The sequence below is a fragment of the Leptonotus elevatus genome, chromosome 14, assembly GCF_054856555.1.
Source record: "Leptonotus elevatus isolate MCC_2025b chromosome 14, RoL_Lele_1.0, whole genome shotgun sequence".
Classification (NCBI taxonomy): domain Eukaryota; kingdom Metazoa; phylum Chordata; class Actinopteri; order Syngnathiformes; family Syngnathidae; genus Leptonotus; species Leptonotus elevatus.
In genome coordinates, this window is record NC_141252.1 from 14807288 (window position 1) to 14822682 (window position 15395).

General features: G+C 42.5%; 1 protein-coding gene across 1 annotated transcript in view; it reads right to left on the reverse strand.

Annotated features, from left to right (window-relative positions):
* Positions 1–4664: 4664 nt before the first annotated feature.
* The window catches only part of runx3 (RUNX family transcription factor 3), a 66504-nt gene continuing 55773 nt past the window's right edge, over positions 4665–15395 (reverse strand). The window contains exons 7-8 of the mRNA XM_086095129.1: positions 13221–13295; positions 4665–7324 (exon numbers count right to left, since the gene is read on the reverse strand). Coding sequence (XP_085951255.1) covers positions 6855–7324; positions 13221–13295 — 545 coding nt within the window. The 3' untranslated portion in view covers positions 4665–6854. The remainder of the gene's footprint in view (positions 7325–13220; positions 13296–15395) is intronic.

A 15395-nucleotide genomic window follows, 5' to 3' on the forward strand; every position in this document is an offset into this window, starting at 1 on the left:
ATGCGCGTGGATGCTAATTCCCTGTTTTGTAGAGGAAGCGGCGTGCACATGTACAGATCGTAATTCAGATTTTCTGTGTGAGAAACCAGCAACGAGAGAGAAAAGACTGTGTCATTTCTCATGAACGCGCATGGGAAACGACTCGCATTGTTTCTGGGAAAGTGACCCGCTCTTTTAGTAAAACCATATTTTGCTTCATTGCAAATTCAAAGTCTTCAGATTAAGTCCAGTTAACACAAATCCAATAACATGACAAGTTCTTCATCTTTACAGCGTTCTGGTTTACCCCAACTAATTCATTGAATTAAAGGCTAATTGGGCGGAGACACTTGTGGTCATTTCGCACCCAAACAAGCTTAAATGCATTTAGGCATTTTCTGTGGTTTGAGTCAGTGTTGCCCTTCGAGGTCTCAGCCACTGGTCCACCATAGTGCGGTCTGTGGACGTCTATTAAGGCTCTTCTGGTTTTGACTTTTGGTTTCCTAGAAATCAATGAAAGGACACATGAGTCAGCATTGTTATGATTTATTTATTAGTTGTTTTTATTTTTTTTGCAAAATAACCATGTACAACCATGACCATGCTGTGAAAATGACCTAAACACAACATCTACATGATCATGGGTATTCTGAAATGGACATTTTATTTCCTTAAATTCAGGCCGCCAACACAGCAGCCAAACAGTTTTTCTTGACGCCATAAAATTGTGAAAATTTGAATCTCGTCTGTGGCTTTCCTGTGTGGAGTTACAGAGCTCTACATAGTCCGTACGTGTGAATGTTTGCTTGTCTATAAGTGTCCTGCAATTGACCAATACCAAAAAGATCCTATTTGTGAGTGTTGCACTTCAGCTAAAACAAATGTAGCAACTCTCTGATTTGACCTGAATGTGATTTCTGTGTTTTTGCAAGTGCCCCTTTTCAGTGCTCCTCTGGGTCCAATGAGTCCAAAAATCCACGGAGAGGATCTCCACTGTGGGAACTAGTCTTTGCCCGCTGCATTGTGTGAGAGAGTGGTCTCCGCAGACCCAAAATTGATGAGAAACTACCTTCGCTGGGATCCCCACTTGGAGAAGCGTGCTTCTTTCTCTCCTTCCATTTCCCGCCCGCGGTCCTCGAAACAGCACCAGCCGTCAGTGTGAGAACAGTTGCATCACAGCTTTGGCGGTTTCTCAGCCCCTGGCCCCTGTGTTTCATGATCAATCTGTGGGAATAGCACTTTTGGACTGCAGCCTGTGTTCCCACCACCCGTCTGGTTAGAAAATAGACTTCTGGTCATGTACCATGCATCCAAACCGAGCCGGTTGTAGCCCGCTTCTTCTCATGGGTTTGTTCGGGGTAGCAGAGGTCAGTAGGCCTGAATGGATTTCATAAGCAGGTATCACAATAGTAACAAAGTGAATGACTAAACCGTAGACTGTAAAAACCTATTAGTGTTGAATATTTCTTCTCATTTGCTACTACCTCATCCAGACGGGACCCTTCTAGCCAGGCAAATGGTTCCGCGCTTCCTGGGCAGTTACAATATTCGGAAGAACTGCATAAGCAGGAACAGAGAAGGGCTATAAAAAGAAGCTCATGTGCAGTACACCTCCAGATGAGAGCTCTCCTCTGCTCCCCACATGTGGACGAGAGAGCCCGCTCTCACAGAAACATCCAAAGACAGCTGGAAAATCCCCCTGAGCCCCGTCTAATTGAAAGCTTATCATCTTCTCTTTGTGCTTGGTGAGCGGCGTTTGGGTCAGGGAAGCGGGCGTGGCCAGGAGTTGGCGAGGAAGAAGCAGAGACTGCCACAGGGACGGCACCCACCGAACGCAGTTAAAAGCATTCAACGCGACTGTCACGACTCCGGGGTAGTGTGAGGTCTGTCAACAGTGGACTTGTGCGTGCAAGTGTGTGTGTGTGTGTGTGTGTGTGTGTGCGTGCGTGGGTGTGTGCATATGTCAGGCCTATGGAGGCATTGTTGGCAAAGCAACAAAGCTTCAGGATGCACATACTCAGCCTCGATACACACTGTATTCAATTTGCACACTCAAAGGATCTCTATGTATGTGTCAAACACACACATTGTTGAACATTGGTAAATGGGAAGAAATTAAGAATAGAAAAGAAAGAAGTGACTGATTTTTAGTCTTGGAGTTTTATGGCTCTGACCAGTCCACTTTAGTTCACGTTTTAATCTAAAACTTCTTTTATTTACATTTTTTTTTATAAAGAGCTCAGTATTGTTCATTCGGTAATGTCATCATCATTGCTCTTTTTTTTGTATTTTTTTTTTGTATTTTTTTTTTTGTATTTTTTATTTTTTTATTTTTATTTTTGGTATGTGGGTGAGTATGTGTATGTGCGTGTGTGTATGTGTATGTGCGTGTGTGCGTGTGTGCGTGCGTGCGAGTGTGTGTGTATTCGTTAGTTCACCAAAAACCTATTTAAAAAATCCCATACCGTTCACCTAAACCGAACACCGCCGTCAGGAGACCCGAGGAAGGACCAAAGAAAACAAAGGAAAGTGAAATCCAGCACCGACCAGACACCACCCACCGGACCACCAACCAGAGTTCTTCACCAACCCCAGAAACATCTAAATTCCAACAAATCAGGGAGACCTTAATCTAAAACTTCTAACATTCTATCCAACATCAATATTCATGTTGTATTTGATCAAACATTTTAAACTGAATGTGGCTACAAGATCACAATAAGTGTTTATTTGAACAAGTATAAGAACATAAATAAAATGGAGTAAAGGACAAATAGGGACCAAATCTATACAACATGGGGTAAGACGCTACATTTAACTAGGCATATGCGGATTGGATAATCGGAGAATGGATGGATTAACAAATCGTCACTGAAAAAGTGTGAAAAACACTTTAATCATTTTATTTAAAAAAACTCAGTTTTGGGATATCTGTTCAGTTTAAAAAAACATTCAATTGTAAAAAAATGACAAAAATGGACGTAAGTGTTTTTCACATAACAGCGACAAAATGCTGCTACATTAGTAACATTTAGGCAGCTAACATGATACTTCCTGTTAGCATTCTTGTTTGAACCCAATTTACACCACTTCGGGTACACTACTTAGTTCACTGTCCCCTAATTTCATGATCACCCCATAGCAATTGGTACGCTATGTTACATAAAACCCTCGTAACAAAATATATATATAGCTATGATAATATAGCAAATTTCCTTAACAAAAGTAGAACAATCAGTGATGATACATATATTTTAACGACCTACCCATTATGATATGGAAACACAACATAACACAGCTAGGGCTGGCAAAGGCACTTTATTTGCTGATTTTAAAATGGACGCACGGACTGTAGGTGTTTGTTTCACGGGCGCAACCCACAAAGTAGCCTAGCCCACCTGGATGTCTCCCGGTACTCCAGATTAGCCAGGCCTGTCAGTGTATTGTGGGTAATTTTTACATAAAAAATAATAAATAAAATGTTGGGTTGAGTAGCAAATCAAAGGCAGTGCTGCGCACTAAACACAAAGACCACAAAAAAAAAAAATCCTTCATTCAATCATTATAAAACTTTACAACCAAAATAATACATCTGTTTTGAAATCGAGCCATGCTGTATGAAATATAAAATATTTTTTATAATGAAAGAAACAAGCTATTTGGCAAGATGTTGTCCTCCTCCCCTTGACACAGAGCTGTAGAGTTCAATAAAGTCAATATTTCATTTTTTGACTGCACAAGTGTTGCTGAGAAGTGTTCAAACTTGTGCGCCATATCTGTAACATAGACTGCAAAAGCAGATGTGTTGCCGAAGCAATAACAGATATGCCGTTTTCCTTTTTAAAAGCTTTGTGTGAAGTATAATTCAAATGATTTGAGCTTTTGTCGCTACACGTTGCTTGTGCTATTGATGATTGATGTGCTCTGGATTGAAGCTGCCAGGGTGGAATTGGATTTGCTGGTTGTGCTTTATTTAAGCCTTGGTGCCACTATGTTGACAATAAAGGCATTTTATAATGCCTTTGAAATTATGCTTAATTGCCCGTCTCACTGACGGTAAAGAGGAGGCTGGTAATTAAAGAGGGTTGCTGGGAATGATTTGACGATGTTATGGAGGCGTTGGCATGCATGCAATGTCACCTATGTGTGCAAGTAAAGAAGCTAAATGCTGTGCTGGCATGAAATTGTGCTCTAGTAACCTTAACCTTAATGATGTTTTAGTTTATGCTCAGCCAACGTGTTATGGCGTCTGTTTTTGCACGAGAATTCTAACCCCTGTCATCGTGTTTAACATTTTTCCTTTAAAAACCTTCCTGTGTTCAATTATAAGAGGCCTCACAATCCAGACATGGCAGCATTGAGTTTCAATATTTGAGCTATTGCTAGATGGTATTGTTTTAAGAGCTAAGAAAATGATGTTGAAGAATGTGTCCATAAAGACTGATCCAAAAAACTAACTTGGGTGGGATTCTCCTCAAAGTGGGCGGTGGGGCCGTAATCACTTGTCATAATACTCTAGGTCGGAAATTCTTTGCATTAACACCCCCCCCCCCTCCCACACACACACACTATATATATATGTATATATATGTATATAGTGCGTGTGTGTGAATGGAATTAGGATGTCTGAAAAATAATGTGTAACACATTTGTTTTTAATTACAATTAATAAAAACTCCATTTTCTGCAAACTTTACAAGCACTCATATGGAAACATGAATGATATTAATACATACAAGGATTCTTTAAATTAACATTAGATGTACATGCTTTGAGCATAAAAAGAGAAAGCAAGTTAAGGTTTTTGGTACATTGAAAGAAAATGGGAAAATTCTTTTGAAAAGAAACAAACAAGTAGTATTGAGGCCATTAATCAAATATACATTAAAATACAATTCACTTGTACGATTTGGCTTCCTAGCTTTACATTAAGAATGACAAAACCTTTACCACACATCTTATCTATCATTCACAATTTTTACACACATAAAAACTTCGGTTTTGTAGCTGCATGTTTTTTTTTCTTTAATAAAAGTCTTCAACCACATTGAAAAGGAGAAGGTGCTTTCCCCCCTGTAGCGCAAGGAAATAGGAATAAGACATAGTAAGAGGAATAAGGCTGTGAGTGACCAGTCCATGGTATCCCCATCTCTTGCCCTAATCAGGACAAGCACTCTAGAAATTTGGCCTGTTAGATTGCATAACTTGGAGCAAATGTGGATTCTTTTTTTTTTTTTAACCTTCTCTTCTCTCCTATTGGAACCAAACATTCTTTGGAGTCATGGCTCATATTGTGGAAGACCTTCTCTTAGCTCGACACCTGATACATAGAAGATGATCCTGTGTGGGCGTATGAAATGGTGCCAGAGTCATGAGCCCCTGGCACCCACGATCAATAAATTAGTCCAAAAGCAACATTGAGGGGCTTCAAAGTTCTTACAGATTATCCACAACAAAGGGCCTGTGACCAGTTAACAGCTTTTTTCTTTGGCATAATTGCCTTTGAGGTTGGTAAGAAGATACTGCTGTCCCCCCCCCCCCCCCCCCCAGCCATGCCTCTCTCTTCTCTCTCCTTCAGCGATTGAATGATCACAAGGGTAACTTACAGAAGTGTGAACATGCTCACACATCTGTGATGTCGGTATGTACATGGGTGTTAAATTAGGAGCTGTGCATGTGTGCGTTCAGCAAATATGTAAAATGCACAAAACAGAATGCAGGGGGTGGGGTTGGTAAATTTAAATTGGAATAGTGCAAAAATTAAGCAAATGGCTTATGAAGCGCAGGAAAGGCAAATTTGGGAAATTAAAAATCAAATCATCCTACTAAAAAAGTCTGTTGGGCGTGGTTCATACAGAATAAAGATTTTTAGTGCATCAAAGCTACATTGGAAGACACAAATAATAACATTAAAGTTTTGTTTTTTTCATAATTTAGTTGCAATATATTACACGAATTCCAAATGTATACTTAACAACAAAACATGATATGCATATACTGTAAAAAATATATACGTAAAAAGAGGAACGACGAAGAGAAATGCTCGAAGGATGTGGGGGTACACGCACACATTTCCTCAGAATTTGGCTCAAATAAATATCAAAAAGTAAACCGTGTCATCCAGTTTCAAAACACCAGACTTGTTTTCTCTTTCAAGGAAAAAAAAAATGCCTGAACAATAGGCAAAGAGTTAAGGGCGTAATCCTGCACGGACTAAAAAGAGCAAACTCTCCAAATATTATCCAGCATCCTGCTCAGAGTTGATTGACGGATGTGACAGCAGAGGACGTCCATTGTGCTAAAGCCAACCTGCAGACAGCATCACCAAGGCCAAGGTGTCCATTTGGATAATAAATTAGGACAAGTTGAACAAATGAAGACGCTCAAGATGCAACCAGGAGTTTTTTTCCTTTTTTTTTTAAAGATATATTTGACATCATGTTTTTGCAAATGGAAGCTTCGAAGGACTGATTGCTACAGCAGTGCCGCCAAGCCTTGCAGGGATGTTTGAGTCACTCACGGGCCAAACATTCAGTCTGGTTGCTCTCCTCCACCCTCATGAGGGCTGACTCAGTCTGAAGAGTCTGTCTGCTGTTAACGAAATGACTTCTCTCAGCTCATATGGCTTTTTATAGGCTTAAAGGGTACATATCTTAGCACAGTGCAAAAATTCACGCAAAGTTTACAAAATACGTGGACGTTTCGTCCGCGTCGAATGCAGAAAGTCTCAATAAGCGAGTGCTACGGAAATAAAAGACAAACATGCATCGTATCTTTTTTTTGGGGTTCTTTTTCTTTCAGTGTTCGGGATTCTGTTTATCATTCTCTTCGCTTCCCCAGCCTTCCTCCATCATGGGGTTCGAGGCGTCTGCTAGTCAGTAAGGCCTCCAGACGGATTCATCCAGACGGCCCGAGGCGCTCATGGCCGTGGGGGAATTGCTGTGGCTGCCGTCAGCCTCCACGCCATCGCTCTGGGTGTTCAGGCCCGGGTTCATCAGGCTGTTGGCGCCGCCGGTGCCCGAGGCCCCCGAGCAGGAGAGGAGACGCGTTGGGGAGCGCTCGCCCCCGGGGTTTGCCACCATGGAGAACTGGTAGGAGCCGGATCCTGTGCCGTAGTACAAGTAGGAGTTGGATTGGAAGTTCTGGCTCTGGTTGTTTGAGTAAGGAGGCGGCAGGTAGGTGTGGTATCTGGACGGAGTCGACATGCTGAGGCCGCTGATGCCGGTGCTGGAAGTGTTGGTGGAGTAAGGGAAGGCCCCTGGGTAATGAATGCGAGGGTCTGAGAAGCGAGGGTCGGTCAGTGGAGACGGGAATGTGGTCCTCTGCTGGAATAGATCCGTTGTCCCTGTCGGCAGAAACAAACGTTGGTGCGTCAAAAAAAAAGAAGAAGCTGTTTGCATAGCATTTCTGCACTATTTAAAGGGAAAGTTAATCCCAAAAATCCTTGACAATAATATGTTCAATGCAACTTCACTAGTCGAAACGGTATTCTGATTCAAATTAGCTTTGTGGAATCTGAATTTCAGCAGCAAAATCATTCGTTTTATTCATCACACGGGGCGGCCATTTTGCTACTTGCTGACCAAACTCAGAAACAGGTGAGCCGTGATCGGTTGTTACCTGAGCCCTGAGCAACTGTGATGTCATTTTCAGTTGGCAGCAATTAGCAAAATGGCTGCACCCTTAGATGAATAAAATGGTTGGATTTTGCTGCTTATTTCACACTCCACAAAAACCACTATTATTCAGAACACTGTGTTTAGACTCGTGGGGGCGTATAGCACATATTGCATTTAAACAGCAGAACGTGATATAAATAGGTTGTTCCACATGAGCTTTATTTTATTTTATGCAGAATAAATATTCCTCCATGCCACCTCCCCAGCTACATACATATGGGGGCTGATTTCATACATTTAAATAATGTTTAGCATTGTATACATAGATAAATAAAATATTTAGCTCTAGTCAAGGAACAGAGGCATTTGGAAGTTTATATTTACATTATTACTATTTTATTTATTGATTTATTTTTAAGGTGGGGGCATGAAAAGTGAGTGTTGGGAAAAGTTGCTATGCTAACGATTTGTAAAGACACAAAGAAACTGACTATAGTAGAACGTTTCTCTGATTTAAAGGATCTTTGTGCAGTTTGTCACTTTTTTTACTCGCGTACATGCACGATCTTAAAGCGACAGCCACAGTTGAAAAACGAAGACATGACTTCAAATGAGGTAAGAAAAACGCCACCCCTCCCCAAAGAAACTGGAGTGTGAGGGTCTGCACACTCTACTATAAAGGGAAGATAAAAGCTGAAAGGTGCAGTCAGAGTAAAACAGTCAGGGCTCTATGTACTCATTTGGCCATTGGTGGAGCATGCATGATGTAGAAAAAGCTTTAATATTACCTTTTTAAAAGTCACAATGCACCATTAAGGTGAACTTAGCTAATAAGCAAAAATGTTTTACTTACGATACATTTCTCTTGTTTTGGTTTTCAATTTTGGAGAGCAGCACAATACAGGGGCGGATCTTTTCTAAAGGATTACTGGGCTGCTGACCACCCCAAAATCTCCTTGTGCCCTCTTCAGAAAACTGTCATGTAATATTATTTTATTTATTTATCTTACTAAAATGTATAAACAATGTGAAAATGCTTGGAATTTATCTATACATATTTTAAACCATTTACTATGTTTAGTTCATTCTTCTAATTTTCTGTATGTGGCCTCCAGAGGAAAACGTTTGGACACCCCTGGCCTAGTCTATATCTTTAAAATCTAAACAATTTGGAATTTGACTTAAAACTGAAAGAAAAGATGTTTGGACAAGATTCTTGAAAGAGACAAAGTGGCTTGGCCATCAGCTGATCTCCATCATTCCATAGCCTCACAATCTATATTGGGTCGTCCACCGTGCCTATCCCCCCCATTTTCATGCTTGAACGAGCATGTTGTGTGGCTTGTTACACAAAATGATGCTAACCTGAGGCTTCAATATTTGACTGGCTCAAGGCCCTGGAAACCCACATGACGCCACTCGAGCCAAAACATTAACTGGGCTGTTGAAGTATCTAAAAAGTTGGAAGGGTCTACTGTATGCCTTTCAATTAGGGATGTTTTCACAGCAATGAACTTCATCCTCATCTTCCCACAGCCTCATGAAGACCACTGATCATAAGAGACCCCCCCCCCCCCCCTCACTGCATCCCACCTATCGCTCTTCTAAAAACACAGCAACATAAAGAATTCTGTCTCTGTCAAGGTGATGAAAAGAAGCTTTGTCAGCCCTGATGAGCGCTTTGTGCAAACACAGACGACTTGTTGGACTGTTGTTGCGTAACTCATCATAAATCGCACTCAAGAGGCAGGCATGAAGACAACAAAGATAAAGCAAAAGGGAAAAGCCCAGAACAAAGAAAGCATTTATGGGAATATTGTCTGAATGAATGTGTGTCTCAGCCGAAGACCTGTCAGAGGTGTCTTGTGGAGACGCACGCTAACATTTATTTATCCATCCCCAACATGAGAACGAAGCCTCATTGACTCCAATCTCAGCTCCTATACAGTGAAACCCTATCAACCTCACGTCCAGGTATCCCTCAGAGCAGCATTTATGCCTCTGAAGCAAGCACATGACGTTGCCTGACTTGTCGAGTGTGTTCACTTGTCACGCTGCAGAACATATTTTGGATGGAGGCAATATGGCCACAAGCCATAACTGTAAACGCCCTGAATCCAGTTGACGCTCATAATAGAGAGTTCCTCATACCTGCTGACACCTGTTGCTTACACTCACACACTCACATGCGCGCACACGCAGTCACGCACACACGCACGCACGCACCACAGTCCATTTGTGTAGCTGATTGTGGCTTTCGTGCGTCCAACGTGGCCACATGACTGCAAGTGTAAAATGTGGATTTGGATGGCAGAAAAAAAAGGGATCTTGTATCAGTGAAGCAAGCAGTTGCATGCTGCAACCCTGAGGGGGGAAAATGCCAAACTTGCGTGCCACAGTCTTGTTCAAATGTCTTTTCCCTATGTCTGGAGAACTGGGGTCCATTTTCAGCTGAAAAAAATATTCCTTTGCACTTTCCGTTGGTCCTGCTGTGCGCTTTTTTTGTCTTCTTTTGGGGGGTGATGGAGTCTAGTGGCGCTGGTGGGGGCTGTTTCTTTTTCCAGAGTCGACCAGGCGCTGGAGTTCATATCTGATTTCACGCAAGGAAAATTCGAGCCTTCAGCTGCTGTTGATTCGGGTGAAGTGGAGTCGGCGCACTAATTCCTGCCGGACTCCCAAAAGAACTCGGTCTGTCTCTTTCTCTCTGTCTGTCTCTCTTCATCGTCTTGTGCCGGTGCTATTTTTAGGTCAGCGGAGAGGGGAGGGGTCGCACATGATCCCCGCTTGATTGGAGTTGGTGGAAACGTGTTGGCTAAACTGCGGTGGGGAATCGCCTCCTGCGCTCTTTCAGGGGAAACTCGACTGGACACGTATCACAACATCTTAATGGGCTTGTGCAGTCTCAAAGCTCTTGGCCCGGGTCCAAGAGGAGCAAAACGCTCAGCAGTACAGTAGCTCCCTCTAGAGGAAAGGGCTACATAAACTGTTTGGTAATGGAGAAGCAAACTTTAGCAGTCTGTTTTCTCTCTCTCCTAACCACGGTGCATACTTTTCCTGCCCCCACCCATCCTAAGTACAGGCTTCGCTGTTGTGGCTGTGGTAACTGTGGTGTATCGCTGGCAGAGAAAAGTCGAGGCTAGTAGTAGCTGCTTGTAACCTCTGCATCCCCAAACCACACATGATCTCCATTAGGCTCATCTGAAATGTGTTTGCAAGGACAGGAGAGGAGATGGACCCCAGAGGGCTCGCTTGGCACGGTCCAAAGTCTGTGATGTTCACAGGCTACAAAGCGAGTAGCAGGGAAGCAGAACTTTTTTAGAAGAACGCAGTGTTCCGTTGCTCTCTTTCCTCCTCTCCCTCTGAAGCGTAGCGCCACACACTTATTTCATTCTGGGGTGGAGTACTTTGCCTCATTTTTGCTTAGCTTCAAAAGACCACTAGTCCACAGTGAAGCGTGTAACCCAGATTGGAGAGGAGGTTTGACTCATTTGCTTATGCGGAAAACGGATTTTGCTTGTTAACACAAGGGCGAGTTTCAAATGACCACGTCTCGGCACGGGATGGTGCTCAATTGTGTGTGTGGGGCTGAGCTGGGTAGTAAAAAGATGCAAATCCAGGTGCTCACCTGTGAAATGTTTACATAGGCTTGATGCAAACTGTGACGGCCAGCACACAAGCAATGTTGCCTCAGGCAAATTAGTGAAGGGAAAGAAATGGGTCCGAGCGGGAATCATTTTCAGATCTTCTTCCTCACACTTTACCTCAACATACCGGTACATAAACGTCTGCACTGCACCGAGGTTTTTCGGAAAGTAGGTTCATACCTCCTGTTTGAGGTTAACAGATTCACTTTGAAGAACTGGTTTGGTTAAGTAGAAACTCGTATGGCATAGTACATGCAATTAATGCGGACGAGTGGGTGTGGATGCCATGACAGGCAAATAACCAGAGACTAAGTGAACACAAAAGATCTCCAGTTGTTTATTCAAGTTGTCCTTGCTTGGAGGCCAATGCATCACATTGAATGCAAATGATATTCACCTCTTCTGCATGCACCATATGTTAGTGCAAATTTGTTTGCATGTGCCCTTTTTGTGACATGCAATCAAAGCAAGCCACAAAAAGTGTTAATTCATCAAGTAAAAAGGGGTAGGCCTAAATTCATTAGACCTTTTTGGTTGGTTTGGGAAAGGGATTTTTTTTCTTCTTCTTTGATTAATTAATTTTTTTTTTTTTTAGAAGAAACTATAATGGAAGCTGTTGTAGCAGCAAAAGCTTTTTTTTGTGAAAGTTTAATGATTTTTTTTTTTTTTTTCCCCAACTACCCTGAACATTCGGCACTGCAGCGACTTGATGTCCCAATCACAGAGTCAGAGTCCAAGTCATTTGACTTGATTATCTGCCGATACCCAGTCCTGATCCAATATTTCTGCAATGCAATAAAGAAGAAAAACACAGATCTGATAGGCTGGATCAGGATCTGGAGAGATTTAGCATTTCATACAAAATTGGTGATCAGCTGTAATGTCTTAATTTGCCAGATTGATTAATGACATCATTGTTCGGCTTTCCTAAATAAGATTATGTCTGATGTCTATCAGCATTTTTTGAAGATTTAAAAAAAATAATTATACAGTACGTGTGTTTTAGATATTCATGGGCCGGGTTGAGTTTTTTTAAATATATATATTGCTCCATCTTCTGATCGAATAGGTTCTTGTTTTTTTTTGTGATCGGCCCCAAAAAATTTTTATCGTGTAAAGCCTTAAGCCTAGTCTCAATGATCTTAAATTTAAAAAAATATATTTTAATGAAGGTATCCCAAAATGATACCTTTTTATATGGCTGTGAATCCGAAGTGGTTATTATTATTATCTCCTTTTCGCCGACACTGATTAACTGAAAATGACGCGATCTGCCCCGAATTCACATCATTTCGATCGGATCGGGACCGTCGTGCAATGTGTGTAAGTTAAAAGTAATTCCAATCCTCTCTTTAGCGTGCGCCCTCATCATAGTATGTGTCGATGATTCAGTGCATGTTGTGTGGCGTGGTGGTTTGTGGTGGGTCGGGGACAAATAGTAGAATAAGAGGGCTGTTTGACAACAGAGACAACCCAACTTGCCAAAAAACAAATGAAAGAAAGAAGGAGTGGGAGGGAAAGATGAAGATGAAGAAAGTCAAGCAGGGTGGTGGCGTCCTAGGAATGTTCTGGGCTGTTCAAGGGCCCTACGGGCAAAATGAAACAGACTCCAAAATTGTCAGAATGGCACACCCTGTGTTGTGCCCGCCTTTCCAAAGCCTCTTCTCTATTTCATGTTTTTTTTAATAGCCTTTTTTAAAGTCAGACAGAATATTAATTTATTTTAAAATCTCTGCTTTGATAATAGATGCCCCATGGGCTGTGCAAATAGATCTAACCTGAACTCATCTTACAACTTTTTCGTTTGACTTGATCTGAATAACAAATGTGCACATGCTTTTATACATACAGTAGACAAAACACGACGATCTTTAAATTCACATGCAATCTGGAAGAACCATCCCTCTTGTGAGGAAAATGGAAAAAGGTTTGTCATAAAAACCAATAGATGTCAGGTCAGGTCTTGGCAAAGTCTTACCTGGCCATGGTCTGAGGTCCTCCTCCACTTTGCATGTCTTCAGAGAGGGCGTGTCCATCTGATCTTGCCACAGAGCTGTTGAAAAACACAATTTGCATCAACATTACATGACATACAGTAAATCATACCGTCAGTATTTTGTGGCACGCAGAGCGATGTGTAGGTGGCGTATGTGCAGGGTGAGGAAGTCATCACCTGAGCAATATAAATAAAGCTCAGTCCAAAAAAAAAAAAAAAACCTCCATGACAGACCCGTCAAACTGTCTTGGCATGTAGCGGTTTGGAGATGTGTCTTCCTGTCACAGGCTGGCCTCTGCTGACTGAGCAGTGGGCAGCGACGGCTGATTTTCTCACCAGAGTGAGAGCAGCCTTGGAGAAAACATGCCAGATGGGTGCTTGGCAGATATTTGGGGGTCTTGCAGGCGAGACAATGGTGGGGCAGTGGAGACTTGTGAAAGGCAACAGCAAGTCAGCCAGTAAAGCTGTCAAGAAGCAAGCGAAGGTGGAGGAGCCGCTGGCCCAGCGCGTGGGACCCTGCTTCGCACTCAACGGCCACACCGCAAAAGGTTCTGACACAAACAGGCTCTGTTTGCTCTTGGTCTGAAATGATGCACTTGACTCGAGTCAGCTTGCACTGAGTACGAAGAAAATCTCAACACAGGGACGTACGTGGGCCAGTCAACATGTCTTTTAATAACCAACTGATACACTTTATCAGTGGTTATTAAACTTGTTGAAGGTACTGAACCACACCAGTTTCCTGTGTGCATCCAACAAACCCTTCTTTATCGAAGTCAAGACATACGAGACAAGACTAGACGTTTTTTTGTATTCCCCATCATCATACAGCTTAAGGAAGCGTTCCTTTAGTTTTGCTCGGTAGCTAGTTGTGCTAGACAAGAATTGCTCAACTTGGCATTGCAAATCGTGCAGTTAGGACACTGACTCCCATCTGGCAACTCAACTCTATATTTAAAGAGCACTTTAAAACAACCACTGTTGTTTTCTTATTAAGATGGAACCCAGGGGCAGCAAATAGGCTATAATGAAAACAGTAGAGGCCCCAGAATTGAACCCTGTGGAACACCATACGTTCTGTTATACATGTGAATTTCATATTGCAATATTCATACGACCACTTTCTATTTTTGACAAAGTTAGTATGAAGGGATTATGATAATAAATAAATCACGTGACGCACCATCATAACAGTCAAAAGTCGACTACTGAGTGCACCAAATTCCCGTAGCTTCTCCCAAATTGTTCTCCATGAAATTGTTCAAAATATCTCGTTGAAATTATGTGTCTGCAAATGTCCAGCCACGTGGTGTCATGTCTTCTGCATGTGAGTAAACCCATTGTTGTGTCAATTAGGGCAAATACGGATGCTAAAAGCAAGAAGTTGGATGGAGCATGATGTTCACCTATAGCCACATTGGGCTCCGCATGTATAAGATCCACGCTTCCCCTTCACTTCCTCTGCAAAGGACCAAATCGGCACTCAGTCTCCGAGAGGTCCTGCACTACGGCGCACAATGGCAAATTCTTACATCTAAATGGCCTTATTCAGACTGGCTTGCAAGCAGCTGGTGTGATTTGCTCAAGAAAATAAACATTTCCTTCAAATATTTTGATTGGCCAGCAGACAACATCAATAGCAGAAGCACAGATTACCCCTGTTAATAAAAAGGCCCACCCCTGGGTGGAGCTGGGGGAGTGGGTGAGGCTAGGGGGCTGTAAATGGGAACGAGGCGGCTGTGTCGCTAATAGCCAGCATTGGGAGGGGGGTACCTATGTAGTATTGAAATAAACACAAGATACTTATTGAAGTTAATGTGCAGTGGCCGGGAAGACCTCTGAGCCAAAATGGCGTCCGTCCTCGTGACTCCGGGGTTGCGCGACGCCTCTCAGATATGTAATGCGCTCGCCGCAATGAAGCGTGTCATTGAGAAAGAGTCAAAGCGGGCCCTTGTGCCGGCTTCCTGTTTCACTTAGGCCTTAGGCGTCGCAACAGCGAGAGAATGCGAGAGCGCGGGCCAGCGAGAAAGAAAGACGCCAACGAAGAGAGAGCGTGCTGACGACGTGAGGAACATGGCCTTGGCTCAGCTATGTCGGACATTTGATATGTCTTTTGAGCCCTCACTTATAACGTGAGCAAAAACAAACACATGAGAC